At 44.4% G+C, this 22196-nt stretch overlaps 1 protein-coding gene across 1 annotated transcript in view; it reads right to left on the reverse strand.

The window, feature by feature from the left end:
* Positions 1–17574, reverse strand: part of LOC108791262 (poly [ADP-ribose] polymerase 14-like) — a 23192-nt gene extending 5618 nt beyond the window's left edge. Inside the window, exons 1-11 of the mRNA XM_018561695.1 lie at positions 17512–17574; positions 14709–14742; positions 13642–13851; positions 10732–10968; positions 7693–8951; positions 5390–5626; positions 2883–3104; positions 1540–1657; positions 1206–1355; positions 933–995; positions 150–323 (exon numbers count right to left, since the gene is read on the reverse strand). Coding sequence (XP_018417197.1) covers positions 150–323; positions 933–995; positions 1206–1355; positions 1540–1657; positions 2883–3104; positions 5390–5626; positions 7693–8951; positions 10732–10968; positions 13642–13851; positions 14709–14742; positions 17512–17574 — 2767 coding nt within the window. The remainder of the gene's footprint in view (positions 1–149; positions 324–932; positions 996–1205; positions 1356–1539; positions 1658–2882; positions 3105–5389; positions 5627–7692; positions 8952–10731; positions 10969–13641; positions 13852–14708; positions 14743–17511) is intronic.
* Positions 17575–22196: the final 4622 nt, after the last annotated feature.

Below are 22196 nucleotides of genomic sequence, written 5' to 3' on the forward strand. Positions count from 1 at the left end.
ACACAGGAAGGGGGGGAAGTAACATGGGGAGGGGGCAGTGACACAGGGAGGGGACAGTGACAATGGGGGAGGGGACAGTGACACGGGTGAAAGTTACAGTGACATGTAGAATGAATAAAATATGGCAGAAAATGTAACAGACCACAGACCTGTCCCTATGGCAGGAAAGGCCACGGATTTAGCCCGGAGTCCAGCGCACTCAGTCAGAGACTCAGTAATGAAAGTTTGGATTTCCTTGGCTGAATTTGTGCCGACCTTATGGAGGATTTTCTTGCAGCGAAGATTTCCACTCTGGGTCACAATATGCTTTTTACCCTTAGATCCTGTAGATGAAAAAGACAATCCAATAAGAAATCCGCACCCGACATACAACTTGTACAATGTATCTCTGTATCATCCCATCACATTGTCTCTATGAGGTGTCATTAACCCGGGTGTGAGCGCTGACTCCCGATCACAAGAGTACAAAACAGCGAGCATTTACCGGCTGATCGAAAGTGTTACAAAGATCACAAAAGGAAATGAGAGATATACAGTGGATAGCTAACCCTCAAAAAAATAATCTATAGCAGAAATGTCAAGAAGGTTGGTTATACTCTATAGTATGTAAAGTCTGAGTTTTCTTTTAGTCTTGGATAGAGTAGGGAATGCCTATGACTCCATAAGGTTCACTTTGTTACCCTTGCCCAGTCAAGTAGATTTTTCTTCACTTCCAGGAAGTATGAGGAGATCTCTGCAAGGCATGGGGGTATCATCTCCTAGAGGAGCATTGGAGGCAGACATCTTCCTCTGAATATTGGGGGGATAGTGGAGGCTGCACAGATCTAGAGTCGTTGAGTTCCATGCTCTGTAGGTGATCCTCAAGGGAAGAATATTTATCCCACCGCCAATATGGCTGCCAGGTATTACAATGACTATTTGGGGCTTCTTACCGAGCCGAGTGCACTCATCCACCACACTCTGTCCCGCAGCATCCAGGATGGCTTTAGACACACCTAGGAGGGAAGAAAAGAGCATAATGAGAATCCAACGAGGGGCCGGAGCGGGAATGGACAATGAAGGAGGTGACACACGGGATGAAGGCAAAGTGTACTGGACTGAAAACCAAATTGGATTACAGATGACCATCTCTGGGGCTTGGAATAAATCGTGGGGGGGGAACGAAAGTGTCTAAAGTGATTTATCTCTCCCCCATTAGGAGATACCTGATCGCATGGTGAATGTCTTGTCAGTTGAGTTGACAATGACGTCAGTGTCCTCCTTCGTTACGTCTCCCGTTTTCACTTGATAAGTGACCGATCCGACCTTCATTTCATGAGTTCCGGCCACTGGAGTGCTCACTGTACCAAAGAAACCTGCAACAGGCAAAAAGAAGAGGAATTATCCCAAACCCAGAACTGTGCCACCGATACTCCCGCTCTGGAAATCAGCACGCCGAGCTGAAAACAACCGCAGTGCGTAGAGGAATAGGGGGTCCTGGTGATCTGAACATGCTACTCTTGGTGAGATGCCTGCCTGTCTGTGGCTGTGCTCACTCACCTGGACTGGATCCAGCACCAACTTGTGAGCTGTGGGAGGGTCCTGGAGCCGCCATACTGCTCCGAGTTCTTACTGTGGCATTTCGGTCCATCCGGCTGCTCAGTTCCTTGGAAAACTCCTGAATGGGATGAAAGAAATAGCAATGAGCTCTGTTCTACCACAATATACATATATACTGTATACCAGCATGGTGACTTAGTCTTTAGTACTTCTGTGTTGCAGCACTGAGGTCTTCATGTTTGAGTCCTCATCAGGACGCCATCTGCAATCACTTAGTACATTCTCCACAAAAGGTGTCACCATTTCCTCATTCAGCTTTACAGCTTCCTGGGTGACCTGCCTGCCCAATGGGCAATATGTCTGCAGTATGATGCTACTAGTGAGCAGTCCCACGTGCATCTACTATATAGTATATATCTACTATATCTACTTCTAACAAATGCACATATTTGCTTTGGCGTTCCACTGTATGATCTGAGCGAAATTATGATATTGTACAAAGAAAATTTCTGACATCCTAAAAAACCTGTCACTGGTAAGGGAAGAAGCCTTTCACCGCACACCTCACCTCCTCCATACACCAGGCCAAGTCATGAGAGTTTTTGCTCTGACTTCTGTTTGTAATATACTGTGTGTATGCATATACTGTATAATATATATACACTGAGTGGCCAGATTATTATGACCACCCCATCAGTACTTGGTTGGGCCGCCTGGTGACTCCACGAGATGATGAAAGGTGATGCGAGGAATCTGACACGGCGCTGTTGCCCTTCTGTTGTCTTGTACCAGTCTTGCCCCTCCCCCGTTCTGCCCTAACATTGACTAGTCGCTGACGGCCACAATTCGCACGTTCAGACCCAGATTTTCGGCTGACAGTCCAGTTTTTAAACACTTTAACAATGAACCGCTCTTGAACATTTAACGAATTCTGCTGTATTGCTGATACTCGCTCCATGGCTCCGAGCGCCAACAATCATCCCGCGTTCCAAGGCTGTTACATCGCGTTGTTTCCCCGTATCTTCAGAAATCACTTCTACTGTCGTGGTAACCAACCCGCTTCCCTATTTATAATGGTCCGGCCCACTAGCAACTTCAGCGCCAAATTATAGCTAATTTGCCTACAAACGTCAGGTGGTCATAATAAACTGGCCACTCAGTATATATACATATATATATATATACACATATATATATTTCCTGACCGTAATAAATAAAAATATATAAAACCACTGTGTATTCCCTTCAAAAACTCGCTGGTTGACCATCTGACCCATAACGGAAGCAGCAGATGCACCCTGAATCATACTTTTTTATAGGAATTCATATTAAAGTGAACTTACCGATATTGTTTCCTTATCACTGGGATGCAGAATGAAGCACACTTCTCTCAGATGTTGGGGGTTACTTTTGCTGCTAAACTTGAGAATCTCTTCAAACATAAAAGTGGCGACAGAACTTTTTGGAAATCCCAGAACTCCGGTCCCGATGGCCGGGAATGTTATGGATCTCATTTTCCTCTTCTCTGACTCACACAAACAGCTCCTCACGACTTCCCTGAAAATCTAAAACGTAACACAATTATAAAACGATGATCAAAAACTGAGCTTGGCGGAGACGTGACCAGTCAGGACTTCAGAAGGAGACAACAAACCGACAGACAACATGTAAACATTGTATTCTAAGATCGGACCAAGTGTATTGTAACAATTCCCTCAAATCATTTCATCGGTTACAGGAAGAGTTCTCTATACCGAAACAAAGCTTTTCCCGGAATGTACAACCGTGTCATGCAATAGGCTCCCAGGAGAAGGATCCGGGGATGTCTGATGGTACAAAGTGTATTATCTCTTCTATATCCAACAAATCAATCCAAAAATATCCCCCGAGATGTAGAGGGCAATGGTCTGAAGGCATATGACGTGATGCTGAGGATGATGAGGTCTGAATAACAGCCTCTCACAGAGGAACTCCGAAGTATTTAGTGCCCATAGGACGTATAGAACTCCCCATTCACTTTATAGAGCAGGCCTTCGTTCTAACAGTACTAGAGAAGGACCCCGGAGACTTTACACATCCGATCTGGAGAGGTCCCAAGTTGGCCAAATATTAGGAAGATGTTCAATATAATAATGGGGCATCTGGAGGTTCCAGAAAATCAAGTTGATAAGAGACTGGGGCTTAGAAGAATTAATTTAACCACGATGACTAACATTGGGAGAATTGATATTAACAACCAAATTGAATTTGAGATCACAGCAGTTGAAGCACGGGGGAGCTCTAAACAAGTCCCAAAAAATGAGGACAGGATGGCTTCAGATACCCGGTCTGGTACAGAGTTGGTGGGAATATAAAATATACTTTACGCTCCGGAATGCCGGAGGAATATTTTGTATGAGGTTTTTACCTCTTCTCTTTTTCTTTCTCGTTCTCTCTTTAGAACCAGAGGGATGGGATAGAATAGAATGTGTCATGTTTAATATCTGTACTCAGGGCCATCTTTAATATTGATTGGACCTCGGGCAAACATTTTCTTGGCCAGTTTCTCTCTCCACCCCAACATCCCAAATCAATTTATTTATTTTATATATTTTTTTTATCAGCCCCCCGTCTGCCTAGCAACTGATGATGCAGATGGGCGGGCCGGCTGGTCTAGGCATGCATGATAGGCTCTGATCCCTGTGCTTTGATAAAAAAAAGTTCCGATCTTCTGGTCTCTGCGGCCTGTCTGCAAGGGGATCAGAGTCTGTTATTGAGCCTGTAATCCCCGTGCTCTCCCCCTCATCCTCCTGGTTTCCCTAATCTCTTCCCCGCTGCTGTTACTTGCAGACAGGCAGCAGATCAGGACTTTTGTCTGCTCTGCCTAGCAACTGATGAGGTGATGGGCGGGCCGAGGTACGTTATTATGACAGCCCGCCCATCAGCGTCATCAGTTGCTAGGCAGAGCAGACAAAGGTCCCGATCTGCCGATCTCTGCTGTCTGTCTTATCTCTGGAGAGATAAGGGAAACCAGGAGGGTGAGGGGGGAGAAGGGACGGGACACTGACATCCCGCATCTCCAGGTAGGGAGCGAGCAGTGCAGGCTCCACGGGCGGCTGCTTTGGGCCCCACAACAATAACTGGGCCCAGGGCAACTGCCCCTTTTGCCCTGCGTTAAAGACGGGCCTGTCTGTGCTGTTGGGTTTAGGTTGGTATTTTTGTGGTTTTCTGATTGTTTGGTTGTGGTTTGCTGTGTGCAGATGTTTATTTGTCAGGAAAACAAAAACGTTTTCAATTAATAAAAAAAATATGGGAAACAAATGTAATTTATAAATGGCAGCTTATAAGTCCTTAAATGTGGTGGCTGTGTTAGCAATGTTAGCAGCTTTCTCAGCTATCTTATGTGAACTACAGTACACCCACATGTAATAGAGAAGAGAAGAGGAAAGGTATTTTGTAGTTCTAGGGCAGGGGTGGCAAACACAAGGCCCGCGGGCCGAATCCGGCCCGCCGGACCTTGTAATGTGGCCCGCACAGCAGCCAGGGCCGGTCCGCTATGCCGACTCTGTGCAGAGCAGTGTCTACTGTGTGGTAGCGAGCAGAGCCGGCACTACCACACAGTAGACACTAGAGGGCGCTGGTGGGGGAGGCCAGAGATGACAACACTGCTCTTCCATGGATACAGTACAGTGATGAAGTGTTGTCACCCTAGGCCAGGAAGTGTGGTACTGGCAGGATCATCAGGTGAAAATAAAGGAAAAAAGCCTGATAAAAGAAAACTAATGCAACTAACGCATCTAAGGACTGGTGATCTGCAATATATGACATTTTTTATTTATGGTTTAGATACGCTTACATTTTTTTTGGTTACCTTCTCAGAAGAACCATTTCCTCCATTCCAATGAGGAACCACCACGTGAATAACAGTCTTACAGGACAGATTACAGCCCTCTGTGATGAACACCGAACCGTCTTCCACCTGAGCTCCAGAACGGACTTTATTCAGGCATTGCTGAAGCTCGTCCCCGGCCTTGTCTAAAAGAGCCTTCGATGCTCCGCCACTGCTGAGTCGTAGGTCATTTCCCACGCTGTTTACAACCGCATCTGTCTGAGAAACATCACAAATCTCAGGTACACAAATGAATGGGGAGATCCCCTTACATACTTTCATAGGCCTTTCCTCCAGTCACAACAGCAGGTGATGTCCTGCAGACTTTGGACAGTGTCCCCATTGTGATAGAGAAAGAATACTGATCACTTCACCCGTGGCTGTGTGCAGAAGTCAAAGTATCATAAATGTGATGCCTGGCCACTTCACTGAAGATACTTGGTATGGTCCATCCATAATTGGCAACGAGGCTCTCCCTCATACGCATTCTGGAAAATCCTCAGTTCCCTCCAGGTTCAGATATGAGGCCTCCCCAACATTGGACTACTGAGGGCTCATTGTGATTGCACCAGATAACCAAAGGTGACAAGGTACTTGATCTCTTGGAAACAGATGGAGGCATACACCCCTATTCTTCTAGAGACGGCTTCAACTCTCCAACTTTGTTAAGAGTCTTCCAAAACTGTTACAAAAGGTGGATTCTCTTAACCTGATAGGACAAGTCTTTTTGTCCACAACTCTTCCCTCTCATGCCATCCCACTGCTGTACAAAGTGCGCCTAGAGGCTGCACATGTAAATCCCCTGGACACCTTGCACCATTGGGAGCAGGAAGTGTCTCACACCCTCTCTGATCAGTGATCCAAAACTCTTCTACAAAATACTACTATTCTAGAGAGTAATTTTAATCTCCTAGTCTGGTGGTACAGAGATCCAGTTTGGCTAAGTAGGTGGGGCATCCGAACTTTCCCACTGTGTTGGAGATGCAGGCACCCTTCCCCCATAGATGTTGGCAGTGTTCACTAATTAATCGTATGATAAAAATATCAACTTATTAGAGAAAATCACCATTGTGACCCTTCTACAAGACCTCCCCCCCCCGGGACCTCTTTTTTCCCCAATGCACCTTGGCCTGCCCCTATATATAGGAAATCATTGCTACCCCACTTCCTGAAGGAGGCCAAAAGCCTGATCCCAAAATATTGGACAGCTGTAAATCTTCCCGGATACAATTGTTCCCGTTGCCCAAAAATGACTGTGAAATGCAAGTAATTGGAGAACGAGGGTCTGCACCTATACTCTAAATCTGACCTATGCTGAGAGAAGTACAGCCAGTGCTGACCTCCTTCTAAAAATACCAGGTACCTGGCTGTTACGCTGAACTAATGGCTTTCATATTTTGAGTCAATGAACCAGAACAAGCATTGGAGGCGAGTAAAGAAAATCTCATGAACCCCAAATAGAAGAATGTGTTCGGCATTGGATGGTTACGGCTGTTTTGGAAAAGGGAGATGAATACATCCCAGGAACTGTGTAACACATCAACAAATCTCACCAACTAAAGTGCAGATCCTAGTAACAGGGAATTCACTCAAAAGTAAAAGTGCAATACAGCTCAGGGCATCCTCCAGAGAGGAAGCATGTGGCCATTGGCATGCCACCTATTGTGGTTCCTGTAGTCCACACACACTTTGCAGGTTTCCACCTATTTTCATAGAAGCATTCCGCTGACCACGAGCTGCCTGTTATTTTATATCACACAGCAGCTCCTGTGTACAATGACACCTGCAGATAGTCTTCAAGTATCACTGAGTATATACAATGTCACAATGTATTGCTTCCTTTTATTTACTATTTTCTTCATTTGTAGATCAAAGGTTTGGGCGGCATCACATAAAGAAACCTTACAAGATAAAATTGTTTTTAAAAAATAAAATGCATTCCTATTTCATCCTTTACTAACCCTTAGTTAACCATAATCTCCCTTTATTAACTCCTTCCTCCCTTTTGTCTTTAGCTATTATTTTTCTGCAGTTTATTAATACAGTATCACTATTTTTTTCATCCGTTCTGTTTGCAATCTTTTTACATCGTTTTTCATTTGCAAATGATTTGGACTAGAAACTTCATTGTACTATCATTTGAAATGAGACAATGATTGGATAAAATGTATACTTTGTATTTACTGTAAAAATACTTTTTTTAAAATAGTGCTGGAAAAATGTAAAAGTTGACCGGGTCCAAAGCTAAACACAAACAATGTACACAAAGTAAGTTCAGTACTCACTGTCACGCTTTGGATATATCCTACGCTGACTGTAATGACAATGTTTTCTTTGGTCATCATCTGATTAGTAGATACGTTCTTTTCATAGACTCTCTGCTTGGGGAAGGATCTCTCCACCCTCTCAGGTCTTTTCGCTCTATATTGCGGAGCGGGTTCAGCTTCCTCCTCTCCAAACTCCTTTTTCAGAGTGGAGGCGAAGATTCGTACTGTATTCTCATTAGTGTCCACCAGATGGATTTCTTTAATGGTGGAGCTGCCTTTAGGTTTGTTGGCCATGTATTGTTTGATGGCTTGTATTATGTTCTCTGCACTTTTATCTACAGGACAACCAAAAATACCCGAGCTGACAGCTGGGATTGCTATGGAGCTGTGGCAGTACTTCTCAGCCAGTTCTAAACTGCTGGTTATGGCTTTCTGTAGCAGACGATCACATTGTGCAGCTGATCTGGAGTTCCACCTGGGCCCAACTGTATGTATAATCTGCTTGCATGGCAATCTACCAGAGTCTGTTTCTACCGACTCACCTGCGGACAATCTACCTTCTGTCTTGACAATGTGATCAGAATCTTCTTGTAGTTTGGGACCTGCAGCTTTCAGTAAAGCCGCAGCCAGGCCCCCAATATGCTTCAGGTCCTCATTGGCTGCATTAACAATGACATCAACTTTGAGGCGGACATTCTTTCTTTCCACCTGTTTAGTGATTTCCTCCACCAGTTTTCTGAATGTCGGGTCAATCTTTGTAACATCCTTTACAAATCCTGCCAGGAAAACCTTCGTTGCAGCTATGTCAGGTTTGATAAGAACTTCGTTATATGTGGAGCTGCTGACATGTTCTCTAATAGCATCCCAGACCGACTGATCCATTTTATATTCTATGACTTTGTACTTGGATATGAGACGAGAGAACTCTGCATGGACCGTGTAGTTCCATGTTGGGACAAGCTTTGCCAATGTCCTGAGATGAGTAGAGAGGGTGTCAGGAAAGTTCAATGTGATTTCGGGGTTGGGGCAGAGTAGATCCGGCCATTTGATCTCACATGTATGAGCCTCCATTGTTGTTTCCATGTTGTCTTTTTGTTGGGCGTTACTGAGGATGAATCCCAAAATGTACGGACTTATTGGGAAGGTGAGCGGCTCTGGTTTTTGTATGTGGGGTCTTTGCTTTCCATAAAGTACGATATCCTGTGAGGGATAATACGGATACACAGATACGTCTTTCTTAGAAAACTGATGCTTCCTTCCCAGAACTTTCTTAGCAGCTGCACAAAACACAGAGGAAGAGAAGAGTCAATAAGAATTTCATTGCTGGGACATGAAGAATATTCTACACAATATGTCACTCATAAACACGTGTTGTCATGAATGGAGGAATTTGGGGAACGAGGGCGCGTTTTTCTCTGCCACAGTTATAACTCTTCACCAACACCCTCCTCATGTCACAACACGCACACATCCATCTCAGGTGGATTTTTTGCCGATGTAATCTCTCTATAGTTACCGATTATTTTCCTTTCACTTTTTTACATTTGTGTTTGTATAGTTATTTCAAAGACATTTAAATTGTTATCATTACTGATTTTTCTGAACCTGTCCGATTTGTTTCCTTGTCAGTTTGTCCTCAAGAAATGATGATTTATAAAAGGAATATTGTCAGGAACCAGATCTGGACCCAGGGCCTCTGCTGTAGTGGTTCTACCTGCTGAGCCACCTTAGAACCTTGGATAGCTCCTTGCCTGATCTCCTGTGTAATCCTCAGTTAAACCTAGTTCCTGCTGAACTCTGAACTTCTTGCTCCTCCCTTGAACTTCCTATTTAAGCCACGCCTCTGCACTTCCTGTTTGCCAGATTATTGTGCTCCTGCCAATATCTTGCTTCCTGCTCCCTCTGTGCTACAATCTACTCATACTGCTACCCGTGTACCGACCTTTGGCTGCCGATTCACCAACTACTCTCATCGTCTTCTGCTTCGTACCTGATACCTTTGGCTACTGACCTTCTGCCTGCTCCTATACTACTGCTTGTGTACCGAACCCGGCTTGTTATACCACGATTTGCCTGCTGTTTCAGCTACTGATTTTATAATACTGCAGTTTCTAAAAACATAGGGGGGAATTTATCAGAACTGAAGCAGACAGAATCTGGAGCAACCAATCAGCTTCTCTCTTCAGTCTGTTGTCCCCCGGTACATTTCACTATTCACGTATTGTTATTTTTTCATGGGATACTTTTGTGCATATAGAAAAAGATGGTAACCGCATACATTTATAACCAGCCTTTATAGCAGGGTGCACATGGGAAGGCTTACAACAATACAATGTTGCAAGCCTTCCCAATGCGGTTACCATCTTTTTCTAGTTTGACTATTTGGGATGTGGGGACGCACTGGGAGTCCCAGCGTGCATTTTTGATTGTCGGGCCTCCAGCGTGTCCCTGCACCTTTTGAGGGTGAGTAGGCTGCCTCCTGGTGCACCTGCATTTAATTTAGCGACTGCATCAATATGCTCCAACTTGGAGACTCGTATAAATAGAGTTAGGACCGCACTTTACAGAGGAGCCTTGACGGTGGCAGTGCGGCTTCTACATATTTTTGGCCAAAAGTTTGTGCAACTAAAACCTCTGCTTTTAACGCACACTGTTAGACGGGGTAATTTGTTTTGTTGCAGGCCAGCTGGTAGGTGTGCTGGGGACCTTTTTGTGTTTTGTACTTTTGTGTATATAGCCCATTATCCAGGCGGCTGGTTGATGGAACCTATAATTAGGCAGCTCCATAAGATGTTACAACAAATAGGACAGTATACGTTCCTGGAGTATTTAATACAGGAAGTCTTCACCCATAATCTGCCTATATTTAGTAGTATTAGGCCTAAATAACATAAATCAGTAATGTGATTTTTATTTCTTAGAGGTATGATGGACAATAGACACAGGAATGCCTTGTTTTTGCACGAGATGATCTTCAGAAAGATTATTCATATTAATTAATGATATTAAATTGCAGGTCAGTATTGCGAGTGCTGACCAGCATGACACACAACGTACCTTCCACAGTGGAGAATGTAACCAGTGCGGCGCCCTCTTCAGAAATGGCTAATGTTTCATTGGTTCCGGAACCGCCATGCTTTGAGTTCTCAAAATACAGGCTGATGAAATCCTCAGGTGTTTCAGGGGGGAGACCCTCAACCCTGATAGTTTTAGTTTCTTCCAGAAGCTGTGCCGTCATTTTAAGTGCCCGGACTCTGGAGTTTCTTGAAAATTTTTCAACAATGGCCAAAATATCTGGTAAAAAAAATAAAATTGTTTCATTAACTGATATCATGTATATGATATGATTTCTGTGCTAACCGTAAAATCCTTTTCTTGAAGCCCATTGAGGGGCACAGGAAATAATGGACTCCAAGAAAAGGACTTTACAGTGACAACAAAATCCTATTTTCATTTTCATCCATTAAGGAACACGGGGACGTCCAAAAGGGCCAACACAGCGTGCAAGTGCTAACAGGCCCAAGAAATGACAACAGTACTAGGGACTTTCTGCAGCTCCAAGAGTTGGCTGAAGGACTTTACACCCAAAGCTGGCATTAGATGAGGCCTGAACAACCACCTAGTAGAACTTAGAGAACAGAGGACCAGTTGTCAGCCTTGCAAATCTGGTAAACAGTCCTATGAATGGCCAAGGGAAGAAGAGGGGCAGATAAACAATATGAGGGCTTCACTGTATAAGAGGCACAGCTCTTACAGCTTAAGCATGATGGAAGTACAACGAAAGCTGAAGTACCCAACATAAAGAAAATGATGTAGGGAAATAATTGTGCGGTACAGAGCAGCACATTGTAGAATTGTCTGTGCCTGGACTTCCACAGAGTCTATGCATTGCTAATTCTGTTTAATAAGTTTTACATAGAGTAAGAGAAGATTAAAGCCCCGGACCGGTTCATATTATTTTTCTTTTGTTTTTTTGCTGTCTGTGAAATTTCCCTTCACTTCCTGCCTCAGAAAGTTCAAAGAAATCACCCAAACTGAGGGGAATTCTCCCCTTGGACAGTTGTCCCCAGAACAGTTGTTCCTATTGGAACATTTCCCCTTACCTCTTGTTCTGGGGACAACTCAAATATTGTCCTCACAGGCAGGGGCGTAACTAGAAATCACAGGGCCCCATAGCAAAATTTTGTATGGGGCCCCGTGATTTCTAGTTATACCCCTTGCAGAGCCCACTCGAGATCCCACCTGAGGGGGAACTTTCAGAGCCCACCATAGACTCTCTATGGTGGGCTATGCAGGGTCACCCTCAGGTGGGCTGGTCGCACTCCTTACCTGTTCGTCCTCCTCTCTCCTCACCTCCTCCACGGTCGCTGATGGGCCCCACCTCCTTCGTCACTGGGCCCCGCCTCCTCCCCTGCTGCCGACCACGGGCCCTGCCTCCTCCTCCACTGCCGCTATTGCCTCTCATTGACTCTGTGGAAAGGAACGCGCTGCTGCACACATTACTGTCAGTGATCTGAACAGTAGTGTGTTCGTCTTCAGCCGCCAGTGAAAGCCACCAGCAGAGGATCCCATAGCGACCCAAGCAGTCCGCACGGTATCTGGCCGGGCTCCACTGTGCCCCGGGCCCCATATCGGCCACTTGGGTCGCTATGGTGATTGTTACGCCGCTGCTCACAGGGTGAATCTCCCTAATGTGGACTCAGATAATAAAAACTGTGGCAATAAACTCAGGCAATAAAAACTTGACAGAGGGTCGAACCCTTCTCCACTCTATTGAAAATGTTACGGGTCACCACTGTACCTCTGAACATCTATTGGATTCAGAGTACCAGCAGTGGTTTTTAGGGATACACAGTATGCATAGGGGATCATACTAGCAGATACTACAATACTTAAAAAGGTTGGGTGTAAATATGGCCGTTGGATGATAGCTGCATAGTAGAGGCTCTCATGACTTGCTATGGTCACAAAATATTTAGAGTCTGATATCACACAGATGTTTTGGTTCATCACTTTGGTAGACCAGACTGACCCAACATTGCACAGGATATTCTTCCATTCATCTTCTATTTGGGCAAAATCCACGGTGATCAAATCTAATCTAAGTGAAAATAAATCAATCCTCATACTGTGAGAGTGCAACGCTATAGTGTGAGTGGGCCCTAAATGTCTAGAATTGCTGTACATAATGAGGATTCGGCTGTCCCATGTTTACAGATTGGAGGGTTCTGTGGGAATGCTCACACTATCATCAAAGATTATACATTGGGTAATGCTCATAGGTTGGGTGATGCTCATATTATGGGGGACGCTTATAGGTTGGGTGATGCTTATATTATCAATTCTCTTATTCTGGGTATCTGTCATATATTGAGTGATGCTCACATGGTGGGTGATGGGTCTCCCTTCAGAATTCATACAATAGAGAATAAACTGCTATCAGGCGGCTCTTGGTTTGGGAGGAATTCTCATAGCAGCTTCCTCACAAGGTTTCCATTGTGTAGAAAGGACACAAGATCTAAAAATGAAGTGGATTTAGACCACAAGCCTTACTGAGATATCAAGGGTTTATCTCAGGAGAGGTGATTGTTTACTTGTATGTTTTCAGTTGGCATCATTATTCTTCATAGTCCTGGTATCAGAGGTAAGTGTCCAGGCAGATCTGTCCCAAGAGGTGCCTCCCAGAGGCGTCTCCAGAAACCCAAGACTCAGATCTGGAGCTGACATCTCAGGACTATGGGAACCTCAGCAGAAATTTTAAAAACCAATGAGCTCTTAGTTCCTTTTTAGTACATCAATGTTTACACACATGAACATTGGCTACAAATGTAAAGACTACAATGACACACGGGGTGATTATAAATGAGACAATAACGCATTTTCAGAACCACAATATAGTCAAATGATGTCAAAAATTCTGTAGATTATATTACGAGGGAAGGGTTCTGGGTCAGTGATGGTTCTCACCGATATCACATGAGAAGGCGACGACAGCAGATTGTTTCTCTGGAATTCTCTCCACATGGAAGTCTGTGTCCTCGTTCTTCTCACTTATATTCTCCAGCAGGAGGATGAACATGTCAGAGGTGTAGCTGTCCTGAAGGTTCTCTATCAGAACCAGAGAGGACGGAGGGTCCTGTGTGACGTGCTGTGTTTTGTTACTCGGTGCCGAAACATCTGTTACAAAGACAAGGCCATTAAACTTCTTTTTTTACACCAGTCAGTATACAAAACTTCATACAACTGATACAGTTTTCAACCAGAATGTCCGACATTCAATATTCAGCGTCATCTCCTTCAGTCATCATGAACTGGATCCTCTCCTACAGGCTTTGTGACCACCTTCAGGTCCTCCTGCAATCGTGATCACCATCATTTCATACACCAACTGCGACCCCAAGTATTTTCTGCACCAACTGGGGCCACCATCATTTGCTACACCAGTCAAAAGCAGCCTCATACACTACCCATGACCACCATCATTTCATACACCAGCCATGACCAACCTCATTTCATACACCAACTGTGACCACCATCATTTTCTACACCAGCCATGACCACCATCATTTTCACTATCATGTTGTACACCTACCATGACCAACATGTTATACAGACAACCAGGTCCCCATCATGTACAGCTGTCATGCACATAATTGTTTGTTTCAGCCACCATAAACAAATTCATATTCTACACCAACCACCAGCAGGTCATCAAACCACCATGACTCCAATCATCCGTCAATCATCCCACAGTCACTATAACATTTGTCATGTCCTGCAGCCCCTCCATCATGTCCTACATCATAACATCCTACAGCCACCAAAAGCCCAATCATATTATGTGTCCACCATGCCTACCATCATCTCCTTCAACCAGCATGTCTAACATTGTGTCCTACAACCTCCCCGATCTCAATGATATCCAGCAACCATCAGGATCATAGTCATGTTTTATGGCCACTGTGGCCACCATCATGTCCTACAGACAACATCGGCTACAATATCTTGAAGACAAACAAATGTCGGCAGATTACCTGGGGATTTGGTGGAAGGATTCACAATGGGATCCTGAAAAAAAATAACAAACATTTTACTGAACAAGAAAGGGTTAACCTTTTATAGGAAGTAGAAGCTGAGGATATTTACAGGAACAATGACCTATATACGTTGTCTTCAGTGCCACTGTCACTGCATTGTATGGACTTACAATGTATACGAGTTATAATGGATGATGTATTCACGAATACTGAGCTGTATTATTTGTATATCTGTCTAGGGTTCATCTTCAAGGTTAAAAGGGAAGTTCTGATATCTAATGTGAGAAGATTAGGGTATGCTTGTATCACGGGGTGCCTCCAGGGGGTTCAGTGTATTGTTGCAAAAGAAAAGGGATTAACTCGTTAAAAGATAACGAGTTAGTAGTGGTCAATTCAATGGTTCAGTGTATTGTATCTGTTCGCTGTATACAGGTGAAACTCGATTAGAATATCGTGCAAAGTTCATTTATTTCACTAATGCAACTTAAAAGGTGAAACTAATATATGAGAGAGACTCATTACATGCAAAGCAAGATAGTTCAAAGTCGTAATTTGTCATAATTGTGATGATTATGGCTTACAGCTCATGAAAACCCCAAGAACCCCAAATCCACAACCTCAAAAAAGTAGATTATTACATGCAATCAATAAAACAAGGATTGTACATAGAACAATATCGGACCTCTGAAAAGTACAAGCATGCATATGTACTCAGTACTTGGTTTGGGCCCCTTTTGCAGCACTTACTGCCATTACTTTTGCACGATATTCTAATTATTCGAGTTTCACCTGTAGGTGTGTATAGCTGCCTGAGGGATCGGCGAGGTTTTACTGTCTCCATTTCTCTTTACCGCTGACGGAAACAACACAGCTATACAAAGAATGAGGAAGTGCTCAGGACACCATCTTATCATTATGGAGGGCGAAGTGTATATTCTGTGAGCTCAGATTTTGTTAATACAAAATTTCCCTAAAGAAAGCACATTACTGAGTTTGTTTTTGTAATTTCATCACATAAATGTATTAATCCGCCAGCAATCCCTACACCAACATTTAAAATAACTCTATAAATAAATAGATAGATATTGTGAGATTTAGCCTCCAATGGTAGCGCATTAAGGACGCATCCAGTCGCTTATGACTTCTTTTAAGGGCATCCTTGCCCACTTTTATTTAATGAAAGTTCTCAAAACAATGTGATTACCCTCGCAGGGGTCCGTTATCATCTCTTGCACAGGAACATATGCACATCCAAAAATAGAACTTTCCACCGACTTTAGGTTGTCTGATTACCAAACGTTTTCACCACACAGGTGACCCACTCCTCAGTCCGCCAGACACAGACTGGTCCCAGGGTGGAGACCTCCTCTGTCTCCCAGCTGGAGCCCTGAACATGAGCTAGCATCCTTCTCATAAGGGCTGTGCACAGGTGCACCATCATTCGGTGCTGGTCACCACTAAAGCCCGGACCCAGGTCCAGGAACCCGAGCCAAATCCGGAAAACCCGGGAAGAACTGCAAAGCCGGCTCTTCCCCAGTAAACATTTGCGCTTTCTGGAACTGCTCAGCCCCCCCTGCCTGAGAGACCTGGGTGACTATATTGCCAAAAGACACCATGGCATTGCCACGCACTGCCAAAAGACACCATGGCATTGCCACAATACATATCAAAAAGTTTGTCGTCATATGTGCAAAATAACAATCACTTTGTACATACGATGACACTCAAGCTATTTTGGATACAAATCAAACATGAACTGCTGAGATATCTATGACATGCAAAGATATACTACACACATCAGAATACAATCAATACATCGTTTAACTCCGTACTCTGTGAAAAAAGCCGAGCTATACTATATGCATTGATATAAGGAAGTCAACAAACAAACTATATGTATATATGAACTGGGTCCGCAGGCTCTGCAACTTTTTTGATACATATTTATTTATAGAGTTATTTTAAATGTTGGTGTAGGGATTGCTGGCGGATTAATACATTTATGTGATGAAATTACAAAAAAATCTCAGTAATGTGCTTTCTTTAGGGGTATCACAGAGCTCGCTGTGCTGGGGGTATCACAGAGCTCGCTGTGCTGGGGGTATCACAGAGCCCGCTGTGCTGGGGGTATCACAGAGTCCGCTGTGCTGGGGGTATCACAGTGCCCGCTGTGCTGGGGGGATCACAGAGCCCGCTGTGCTGGGGGTATCACAGTGCCCGCTGTGCTGGGGGTATCAGTTCCAGTGATAAACATTTAAACTTTCACTGACTTTTTTCAGCTAAAATGTTGGAACGCTTTTTCATAATTCCTCTCCGGGGAACAGAAGACACAAAAGCTGCATTATTTGGATCTTCACACATCAAACTAGGACCGTACATATGCATATGAAGGAGGGATCGTGTTCTCTACACCAATGTATCCTCTCCGGGGCTTGTCCCACCCCCAGCCTGTGATTGGTTAGTGAACCACTCACTCACTTGTCACTCTGCTCTCTCCACCTATCATCATGCTCATAGTTACCACATGAGCACTGCAACATATCTGATTGGCGCCTAGTACTGCTCCCTCCCCCAGTCTGTGCTCTGCTGTATAAGGAAGACAAGAGGCTGATACCAGGTCACCTTCAGGTACTCGCACTGCTTGTATTAAATGCATTTTATGTCTTATATCCGTCTAGAGTTCAGAGCTAAAAACATTTAGAAGTGATACAAAAAATGACCCCAAAACTTTTATATTTGTGTTCATGAGCGTTATGTGCTATTACCTGTACTGACCCAGCGCAGCCCGAGTGACACTTACCTCTGGCGATTCCTCAGACCTCCCGCCGCCGTCCGCCCCGGCTGACCGAACGTCCAGCCTCATCTTCTTCCCTCCCACTCATAATTTCCTCTATTCTGATCTGTGGCCCCTCCCAGTCACCGCCCATTTGCACACACACATGTTACATGTACAGCTGGATGTGACACTTATGACACACGTGTGTATGCTACATGACATCACACTGGCACTCAGGGGCCACACATGACTTTGGTGTATTTTTCTCCTTGCTGAGGTTGGGAATGGACTGAACATCGTACATGTGACACTTTCACCATCTCAGGTGAATGATGGGAGAATGTCCTTCATCAGACCGGGACAAGCAATGATCATCATTTATTTCCCGAGAGAAATGTCCATAATATCCTAAAGACTCCGCTCCCCCGAGGATCCACGCAGATCCGATATTCCGTATGTCTGGAGTTCCCCCACCTGGGATCATTGAAGAGCCTTTATATTGGGAATCACGGCGGGGAATATTGATCGCAAAGCTGAATAGTTCCCTCCTGACCTCAAAATGTCACCAGGAACATAGATGAAGAGAAACCTGATATTTAATACAATTTAATGCATGTATATATATATACTGTATATAAAACATTGCCGATCCTAAATGAGGTCAGTATATCTCGTACATTTACAAACATCTCAACTCTCCTGGTCATTCCGGGAGTCTCCCGCTATTAGATAGCGGCTCCCTGACGCCCCCAAGTGACACATTATATCCCGGAAAGGTTTACTCTGCTCTATATACCGTAAGTCTAGCAGACAGAACCTCTCTGGTAGGGATGTTCCGATACTCGTCCGACACGGGGCATTTTCATGAGTACTTGCACTCGTGAAGATTTCCCTGATACTAAGGGCCGATAGCGGCCCTTTAAATTTTTTAAGAAGTTCAGCTGCCTAAGTTCCCGCTATTTCTTTGACTGCGTCGGTCATACATCTCCTCCTCCTTTCCGGCGCCCGCAGAGGCAGGCTCCGCACCGCCTGTAGAGCCATGGAGCCCGGGACCCACTCGCACCGCCCGGTACCCACCCGCACCGCCCGGTACCCACCTTGACCCGCCAACCCAGAACAGATATGCAGCTCTAGAATGTTGGAGAAAAGTCCCCTCTGCAGACTTGCTGCTAGTCAGTGAGGCCAGAGAATCAACACAATGGTCAGGAAATTAGCGTTTCAACACATACAAAACATAAATAATGGATCTCTTGAATCTCTATCACTGGAAGGGCGGAGCAATAGGCGGTGTAGGGGGTGTGGCCATGCCTTACAAACGCATAACTATCCCCTGGCACTGATCTCTGGAAAAGAAGTTCACACTTTAACATCAGCAATTCGCCTCTCGCTGAAACCGGCTGTAAAACTTTATTATTGTAATGTGAATATTCTAATGAGAACTCTTCTCGGTGTGACGTTGGCTCCCTCTGGTGGCTGCTCTTATATTTGCAGGCTGAGGTTTTGGGACTGAATATTAACCCCTTCATGACCGAGCTTGTTTCCAGTTCCTGTTGGTAAATGACGGGACGCACTTTTGACATTTTTGCTGTGTGATTCTTCCACGTCAGTGATATACTTTCTTACAAAATGCACCCACACACATTATATATTGTATGTTAGAGGACAGATCGGTCTATATATTTATATCACACATGTGTACCTAACGCCTCACTTAGGACAAATAAAATATAAAAAAAGAGGAAAAAATGTAAAGAAAACAATTTTTCCCCGGTTTTAATATATATATATAAAATAAAAAAGTTTTTTTATTTTTTAAAGTGCTTTTAAAGGTTTTTAAAGTTATTTAAGATTTTTCCATACTTTCCACACCTGTTGTGCGCTCGCCACTCCCATTGTTTTTATCGTGTCAGTTCAGGGTGAAGAAGCCCCAACAATAGATATTCATTGTCTGTATAATATAATGTACAGTAGTGATGGGCTCAATCTTCGACTCGAACATCGCTTGTTCATGTGTTCGCCGAACACACGAACTATCAGGGCGTTCGTCGGGCTTTTCGCCCGCCGAGCGCCCCACAAGGCACTGTGCACCACACAGTGCACTGTGAGAGCCCTGACTGGCTAAAGCAATGCACCTGACCAGGTGCAAGACTTTGCCAAATCACAGCACAGGGCACTGTGAGAGCCATGATTGGGCAAAATAACGATGACTTTGCCCAATCATGGCTCACAGCTAAGTCCCAGCCCCAACTATATAAGGCTGCTTAAGCTCTGTGAAGTTGGCACCCCATGTTTGTAAAACCTGAGTTAAACGAATGGCGTGTTTGTTTTTAAAATTCAGCAACATGGGGTGCAAAGTGGGCGGGGCTTGCATTAAATTGAATGTTTAATATCTCAGAAACCGAATCGGCACAAACGCTCGTTTTTGCAGCACAAATCAGCACAAACGCGGTACAAACGAATGGTATATTTTCATTCAGGTTTTACAGACATGGGGTGCCAACTTCACAAAGCTGGCGGCTTACACTGCAGCCTTATGTAGTTTGTTGCTGGAGTTAAATATAGTGTGTAGAAGTCAGTGTAGTGCAGTGTAGTCAGGGCCAGATTAAGAGAATCACGGGCCTGGTGCTGAGGATTTTGGTGGCCTTTTTATGGAAATGGCAACGGTCACCGGGGCCCTCCTGTCCGGGCTGCTATTTGTAGTCTTTCTACAGCTTGGAGTCAGTGTTGGAGCGCCAGGGCCCGGTAGATCTGCCACTGACTCCAAGCTGTAGAGAGACTAGAAATCTTAGCAATACATTATACAGCAATGCAGAATATTACCACCAACTATAGAGGACTACAAATCCCAGTAATGCATTACAGAGCAATGGAGAATACCACCAGCTATAGAGAACTACAAACTCCATCAATACATTGTAAAGCACTGCAGAATAATCCCATCAGCTATAGCGGACTACAAATCCCAGCAATACTTTATGCAGCAATGCAGAATAATATAAAGCTACATACTCTGAGTTGCTCACGGCATGATGTCGCCAGGGTCTCAGGAGATCCGTGCGGCATTTAGGGGGCTGTCAGGTTCTTCATGGTGTGTATGTATTGGGGATGCCAACGAAAAGATTTAAAACAACTGAAATCATGTAGGGTCACTGGGTAGGGATAAAAGTACAAAGAAGCAAACTGAATCGTTTAATCTGATGGTTCTGAATCAGTGGTTTTGAATCTTTCTGTTGGTGCTCCTAATACATACAAATATGGACATTGTTTTCAATCATCTGGTGATAACTGTGGAATGTGAGATTTGCATTCACAAAGTCAGATAGAAGTGACATTTCAGGATCGATCAGCTGTTCCAGGGCAGATCGGTTCTCCTGCACATACGATCTGCCCTGGAACAGCCGATAAAGGGTTGGAATGCTTCACCTATTGGCGGTCACACATTCCATCGCCGTAAAACATTGCGGGATTACATTAAAATGTATGACCACGTTTCAACGTGGTCACAAACTTTGATAGAACAAAGACAAGTGACAGCGTGCGCCGGTTTAAATAGTAACCAGCGAGCGCTGTGCAAAGGTTCAAACATTTTTTTTCCCTGTAGTTCTTTAAAGCACCTATTTATTGCAGTAAAAATGCTCTTCCAGCCCTTGCACTGCAGCGCCTTGTGCTATCAGCCACAACCCTCAGTATCATCACACAGACTTAGATTGAGGAGCATGGGAGGGGGCATATCTGGCCATCTCAGTTACATTACCGAGAGCAATGGACAGGGCTTGAAAAATCCGCTCGTCCTCTCGTCTGTGACGGCAGGACTATGGAGCCCGACGAGTAGCTTCCCGCCCGGCCGTTGTAATTAAATGGCCGGCTGGGAGCTTTACATTCAAGAGATCGGGCGTCTCTAGAGATCGCTTGTATAGGAGAAGCTGTCACTGCCTTGCCGGTCCCGAGCTCCGCTGTTCTCGGTGTGGCCCGGGACCGGCACGGCTGGTCTGTGACAGGAGATGAAAGGGAGCTCGGTACACGATCTCCCTTTCATTTCCTCTCTAGCCCCCTATGACCCCCCTAAAATACATAAAATTAAAGCATAAAAAAGCACAACATTTTTTTTAAGCCCCCCACATACACACGCAAACATGCGTCGGGTGCGCCTACTAGCGAAAACGATGATTGCGCCTATTGTGCAGCACATGTTACATATCACGCGAACGTCGGAGTGTGAGCAATAATTTTAGGGCCATTAATTACACTAAACTGATAAATAATATAAGTGTGTAAAGCGTCAAAATATGGCCAATTTTCAGTGTAATTTTTTGCGATTTTGCGGGCGCACGCAATTTTAAGACTTGACATGTTTGGTGTCTATTTACCCAACGTGACCCCGCCTTTTATACTTTACTACAAATATGGGTAAGAATAAATGAATAAATGTTTTATAACATAACGTAGGAAACACTTTTTTTCCCCCAAAAAATGTACTGTACTGTTTTCATTATATAGTAAAAAATACCCCCCCAGTGTTGATTATTTTCCCAGAGAAAGCTCTATGTGTCCCTAAAAATGTTAACATATATTGCAAGGCTATAGTCCGGTCATGCTGACTGGTGAAATTTTTGACCGACTGGTGAGAAGCCCTAAAATTTTTCAAGCCCTGTATATAGGCAAAGGACACCCCCCTGCCACACCCCCAGTTATATATAGGCAATGGACAC

This window comes from Nanorana parkeri, unplaced genomic scaffold, assembly GCF_000935625.1.
Source record: "Nanorana parkeri isolate BGI_ZX_2015 unplaced genomic scaffold, ASM93562v1 scaffold538, whole genome shotgun sequence".
NCBI lineage: Eukaryota > Metazoa > Chordata > Amphibia > Anura > Dicroglossidae > Nanorana > Nanorana parkeri.